Genomic DNA, 6,837 nt, shown 5'->3' with positions numbered 1-6,837 from the left:
CCCGCCGTCTTTATTAATTGGTATAAAATAATAAAATAGGTAGCGCAAGCAAGGAAGCAACTCCAAAACAAAAAATATTATTGTCTGCCAAAAAAGTGGTCAAGACACAGAATCCTAATCACATCCTCAAACATATTGCATTACTCATCAAGGTGACACTATTTTTTCCTGTTTATACCTGAGCAGAAGTACCAAGAATATCTCATGGTCCATATCCATTATCACAGAATGAGTACTTTGCACCACGAAATTGAGAGGATACATGACCAAAGCAACAAAAAGAAAGACACAGCATACTGTCAGCTGAACCCTATTCTGAACAAATCCTAAGTTATTGGAAATAACAAAGCCAGCTAGAGCCTATGCCCTGGACCATTTCAGTAGGAACCTTCCCATGACTCAAAGTTTTTGATAAACGACACCCAGCTCCATGTGGAGCTCCAGGTATTCTGGTATATTCTTGCCCAAAAGTATTACGTTGGACTGTGCATTCAACAACTAATGCAAAACAAGGATAAAATTCTTTTGAAATCATATATGAAGTTTTGAACCTTAAATATTTTCACACAGAGCTATGCAAGAAACCAAGGTTTTTGAGTCGCCTAGCCAAGTCGAGTCGCCATGCCTCCGACTAGTGGCTCGCTGCGATTAGTCTGCGACTTGTCGTGATTAATCGCCCCAAGTCGCCCCAGGTGTTAAGAGGAGGAGGAGGAGGAGGAGGAGGAGGATGAGGGGGAAGAGGTGCTGTTGCAGGCGGAGGAGGGGGAAGGCAGCTGCTTGGAGGATACTTCAGCTCGGAGAAGGCAGCAGCAGCTCGTAGGAGCAATGGAGGCGGCAATTCTGATGTGGGATGGGAGCACGCGTCTTGCTCCTCCTCTGTTTCGTGCTAGAGAGCTGGCCCAATAGGCCCATTATATAACCATAGCTTCCAAATAAAATCCAAACCGTCCATATGCTCTAATCTGGACCGTGCATCTGCTCTCCCATGTGCCTTTCTCCTTCGTCTCTTCCGTGCTTCTCGTCGTACAGGCGGCGCACTCCTAGCTTCGTCTCCTCCTCCCCCGCCTCGAACTCTGGCCTCCTCACCTTCCCAGTCTTCCCTCCCTTGGCCTTGCTGAAGCAAGCCGCCCTGCTTTGAGGTCCTAGTCGCCCGACTAGTCATCGACTAATCGTCGACTAGCCTACCAGCCGCGCGACTCGCTCCTCAAGCCAAGTCGCCTGCGCAAGCCAACCTCGCTCCAACGACTCGGCGATTAGTCGACGATTAGTCGGCGACTCAAAAACCTTGCAAGAAACTATAAATTATAATGCATGCAACATAAACTGAAATGCTGGAAAGCTAAACAAAGCAAGAAATATATGGTGCTTTAATATACCCGACTGTACAATTTTGCTGCGACAGCATAATCTTTTTTCTTTAAAGAGATATTCCCTAGTGATATAAGCTCTGATGCCACGATTTCCCGTTTAAGCATGGGCTCCTCCTGAACCTACAGAACATCAATTAAATCAATTCTATGCAGGATACATGTGATACATTATATCTGACAAAACAACCTTAATGTTTGCTGTAAATATATGGAGGAAAAAGGATTTGATTACATAAGCGTATCTTTTCTCAAATTTCTATGACTGCACAAGCATAATATTTTGAGTACTCCTGATAATCTCCTAACATCCATGCTCAGTATTGTAAGTACAAAAATTACCGCCAAAATTGTCATAAACTGGTACAATGTTTAGGTAGCTATTAATATCAACATGGCACATATGCAGATGTCCTCCCCAGCCGCAATGCTCCACAAGTTTTTTCAGAAAAAAATGGTTACGGAAGTGTCCAGTACAGCATGCCACAGCTGCAGCCAGTATGAAAAACAAATGCCAGAAATGGAAGTACAAAAAAAATTCAGTATGGAAAATAAACAAAGAAAATGGGTACCCAACAAAATTAAATTCATGGACTTGACAAAGCTCAGATGAATGTACAACACCTTAACTAGGAGCTTGATACATTCTGTTGAGTTAGCATCTCTAGCAGCCATAAGAGGTGTCACACCATTTACCATCTTGTTGTACCGGAGAAATATAAAGATATCAGCTCCAATGGTCAATACATAGAACTAAACTGATGAGGCAAGCCTTCAGCAAAGAAAATTGATTCAGTACACCCGCAGTAAAATCAGTGAGAAGGTTAATTTTATCAAGATAATGCCACAGTAAAATTTGTCTTCTTCTTAAAGATCCATTTGTTTTCTATCGCTCGCCGATCATCGGGCAAGTCAGGCAAAGTCCATACTTTGTTTTCATACATGGATTCTATCTTGGATTGCATGGCTTCTAGCCATTTGTTGGAATCTGGGCCCGCCATCGCTTCTTCATAGTTCGAAGGTTCACTATTGTCTAACAACATGATTTCCAGGACAGGGTTGCCATACCACTCTGGTGTGGAACGTGTCCTTGTGGACCTACGAAGTTCAGTAGCAACTTGATCAGAAGTACCTTGATCATCATCATTAATTTCCTCTCCAGTCGGTGTAGGCACCACAGGAACGTTTTCCTGAGCTGCACTACTTTCCGGTTCAAGAGGTAGTACTTCATCGAGTTCTACTTTCCTCCCACTTACTCCTTTCGAGAGAAACTCTTTTTCCAGAAAGGATCCGTTCTTGGCAACAAAGATCTTGCCTTCGGATCTAAGGTAGAAGGTATACCCAATGGTTTCCTTAGGGTATCCTATGAAGACACATTTTTCCGACTTGGATTCGAGCTTTTCAGGTTGAAGTTTCTTGACATAAGCATCGCATCCCCAAACTTTTAGAAACGACAGCTTAGGTTTCTTCCCAAACCACAATTCATACGGTGTCGTCTCAACGGATTTAGACGGTGCCCTATTTAAAGTGAATGTAGCTGTCTCTAGAGCGTATCCCCAAAATGATAGCGGTAAATCGATAAGAGACATCATAGATCGCACCATATCCAATAGAGTGCGATTACGACGTTCGGACACACCGTTACGCTGAGGTGTTCCAGGCGGCGTGAGTTGTGAAACGATTCCACATTTCCTTAAGTGTGTACCAAATTCATGACTTAAATATTCTCCTCCACGATCTGATCGTAGGAACTTTATCTTTCGGTCACGTTGATTCTCTACCTCATTCTGAAATTCCTTGAACTTTTCAAAGGTCTCAGACTTGTGTTTCATCAAGTAGACATACCCATATCTACTCAAGTCATCAGTGAGAGTGAGAACATAACAATATCCTCCGCGAGCCTCAATGATCATTGGACCGCACACATCGGTATGTATGATTTCCAATAAGTTGGTTGCTTGCTCCATTGTTCCGGAGAACGGAGTCTTGGTCATTTTACCCATGAGGCATGGTTCGCACGTGTCAAATGATTCATAATCGGGAGACTCTAAAAGTCCATCAGTATGGAGCTTCTTCATGCGCTTGACACCTATGTGACCAAGGCGGCAGTGCCACAAGTATGTGGGATTATTGTTATCAACTTTACATCTTTTGGTATTCACACTATGAATATGTGTAACATTACGTTCGAGATTCATTAAAAATAAAACATTGACCATCGGGGCATGACCATAAAACATATCTCTCATATAAATAGAACAATCATTATTCTTGGATTTAAATTAGTAGCCATCTCGCATCAAACAAGATCCAGATACAATGTTCATACTCAAACTTGGCACTAAATAACAATTATTGAGGTTTAAAACTAATCCCGTGGGTAAATATAGAGGTAGCGTGCCGACGGCGATCACATCGACCTTGGAACCATTCCCGACGCGCATCGTCACCTCGTCCTTTGCCAGTCTCCCCTTATTCCGCAGCTCCTGCTGTGAGTTACAAATGTGAGCAACGGCACCGGTATCAAATACCCAGGAGTTACTACGAGTACTGGTAAGGTACACATCAATTACATGTATATCAAATATACCTTTAGTGTTGCCGGCCTTCTTGTCCGCTAAGTATTTGGGGTAGTTCCGCTTCCAGTGACCCTTCCCCTTGCAATAAAAGCACTCAGTCTCAGGCTTGGGTCCATTCTTTGACTTCTTCCCGGCAACTGGCTTACCGGGCGCGGCAACATCTTTGCCGTCCTTCTTGAAGTTCTTCTTACCCTTGCCCTTCTTGAACTTAGTGGTCTTATTGACCATCAACACTTGATGTTCTTTCTTGATTTCAACATCTGCTGACTTCAGCATTGAGAATACTTCAGGAATGGTCTTCACCATCCCCTGCATATTGTAGTTCAACACAAAGCTCTTGTAGCTCGGTGGGAGCGACTGAAGGATTCTGTCAATGACCGCCTCGTCCGGGAGGTTGATCTCCAGCCGGGACAGGCGGTTGTGCAACCCAGACATTTTGAGTATGTGCTCACTGACAGAACTGTTTTCCTCCATCTTACAACTATAGAACTTGTCGGAGACTTCATATCTCTCGACCCGGGCATGAGCTTGGAAAACCATTTTCAGCTCCTCGAACATCTCATATGCTCCGTGTTTCTCAAAATGCTTTTGGAGCCCCAGTTCTAAGCTGTAAAGCATGCCGCACTGAACGAGGGAGTAATCATCAGCACGTGATTGCCAAGTGTTCATAACGTCTTGGTTCTCTGGGATGGGTGCTTCACCTAGTGGTGCACCTAGGACATAATCTTTCTTAGCTTCTATGAGGATGATCCTCAGGTTCCGGACCCAGTCTGAATAGTTGCTGCCATCATCTTTCAGCTTGGTTTTCTCTAGGAACGCGTTGAAGTTCATGTTGACATGAGCGTTGGCCATTTGATCTACAAGACATATTTTGCAAAAGTTTTAGACTAAGTTCATGATAATTAAGTTCATCTAATCAAATTATTTAATGAACTCCCACTCAGATTAGACATCCCTCTAGTCATGTAAGTGTTACACGATCCGAGTCGACTAGGCCATGTCCGATCATCACGTGAGACAGACTAGTCATCATCGGTGAACATCTCCATGTTGATCGTATCTTCCATACGACTCATGTTCGACCTTTCGGTCTCTGTGTTCCGAGGCCACGTCTGTACATCCTAGGCTCGTCAAGTTAACCCTAAGTGTTCTGCATGTGTAAATTTGTCTTACACCCGGTTGTATGTGAACGTAAGGATCTATCACACCCGATCATCATGTGGTGCTTCGAAACGACGAACTTTAGCAACGGTGCACAGTTAGGGGGAACACTTTCTTGAAATTATTATAAGGGATCATCTTATTTACTACCGCCGTTCTAAGTAAACAAGATGCATAAAACATAATAAACATCACATGCAATTATATAGTAGTGACATGATATTGCCAATATCATATAGCTTCTTCGATCTCCATCTTCGGGGCTCCATGATCATCTTCGTCACCGGCATGACACCATGATCTCCATCATCATGATCTCCATCATTGTGTCTTCATGAAGTTGTCACGCCAACGACTACTTCTACTTCTATGGCTAACGCGTTTAGCAACAAAGTAAAGTAATTTACATGGCGTTCTTCAATGACACGCAGGTCATACAAAAATAAAGACAACTCCTATGGCTCCTGCCGGTTGTCATACTCATCGACATGCAAGTCGTGATTCCTATTACAAGAACATGATCTCATACATCACAATATATCATTCATCATTCATCACAACTTCTGGCCATATCACATCACATTACAATTGCTGCAAAAACAAGTTAGACGTCCTCTAATTGTTGTTGCATCTTTTACGCGGCTGCAATTGGGTTCTAGCAAGAACGTTTTCTTACCTACTAATAACCACAACGTGATTTTGTCAACTTCTATTTACCCTTCATAAGGACCCTTTTCATCTAATCCGCTCCAACTAAAGTAGGAGAGACAGACACCCACTAGCCACCTTATGCAACTAGTGCATGTCAGTCGGTGGAACCTGTCTCACGTAAGCGTACGTGTAAGGTCGGTCGGGCCGCTTCATCCCACAATACCGCTGAAGCAAGAAAAGACTAGTAGCGGCAAGCAAGTTGACAAGACCTACGCCCACAACAAAATTGTGTTCTATTCGTGCAATAGTGAACTACGCATGGCTCATGATGCCACTGTTGGGGAACGTTGCAGAAAATAAAAAATTTCCTATGGTTTCACCAAGATCCATCTATGAGTTCATCTAAGCAACGAGTGAACCCCCGGGACCCTTCCGGTACAATACCGGGTGACCCCAAAACTTTCCCGATGGCCGAAACAGCACTTCCTATATAGTTTTCTTTACCTCTGGACCATTCCGGAACTCCTCGTGATGTCCGGGATCTCATCTGGGACTCCGAACAACATTCGGTTTGCTGCATACTCATATTCATACAACCCTAGCGTCACCGAACCTTAAGTGTGTAGACCCTACGGGTTCGGGAGACATGCAGACATGACCGAGACAGCTCTCCGGTCAATAACCAACAGCGGGATCTGGATACCCATGTTGGCTCTCCGGTCAATAACCAACCCCGTATACTATTCCCTTTGTCAGCCAGTATGTTACTTGCCCGAGACTCGATCGTCGGTATCCCAATACCTCGTTCAGTCTCGTTACCGGCAAGTCACTTTACTCGTACTGTAATGCATGATCCCGTGACCAGACACTTGGTCACTTTGAGCTCATTATGATGATGCACTACCGAGTGGGCCCAGTGATACCTCTCCGTAACACGGAGTGACAAATCCCAGTCTCGATCCGTGTCAACCCAACAGACACTTTCGGAGATACCTGTAGTGCACCTTTATAGTCACCCAGTTATGTTGTGACGTTTGGTACACCCAAAGCACTCCTACGGTATCCGGGAGTTACACGAT

At 44.0% G+C, this 6,837-nt stretch overlaps 1 protein-coding gene across 1 annotated transcript in view; it reads right to left on the bottom strand.

Moving 5' to 3' along the window:
* LOC119318263 (small glutamine-rich tetratricopeptide repeat-containing protein 2-like) overlaps positions 1-2,074 on the bottom strand; it is a 29,176-nt gene extending 27,102 nt beyond the window's left edge. The window contains exons 1-2 of the mRNA XM_037592794.1: positions 1,992-2,074; positions 1,377-1,490 (exon numbers count right to left, since the gene is read on the bottom strand). Of these exons, the coding sequence (XP_037448691.1) occupies positions 1,377-1,490; positions 1,992-2,066 (189 nt within the window). The 5' untranslated portion in view covers positions 2,067-2,074. The remainder of the gene's footprint in view (positions 1-1,376; positions 1,491-1,991) is intronic.
* Between the last annotated feature and the right edge of the window lie 4,763 nt (positions 2,075-6,837).

Source organism: Triticum dicoccoides, chromosome 1B (genome assembly GCF_002162155.2).
Source record: "Triticum dicoccoides isolate Atlit2015 ecotype Zavitan chromosome 1B, WEW_v2.0, whole genome shotgun sequence".
Lineage (NCBI taxonomy): Eukaryota > Viridiplantae > Streptophyta > Magnoliopsida > Poales > Poaceae > Triticum > Triticum dicoccoides.
Note: the sequence above shows the minus strand (reverse complement) of the source record. Positions and strands in the feature narration are given on the sequence as shown.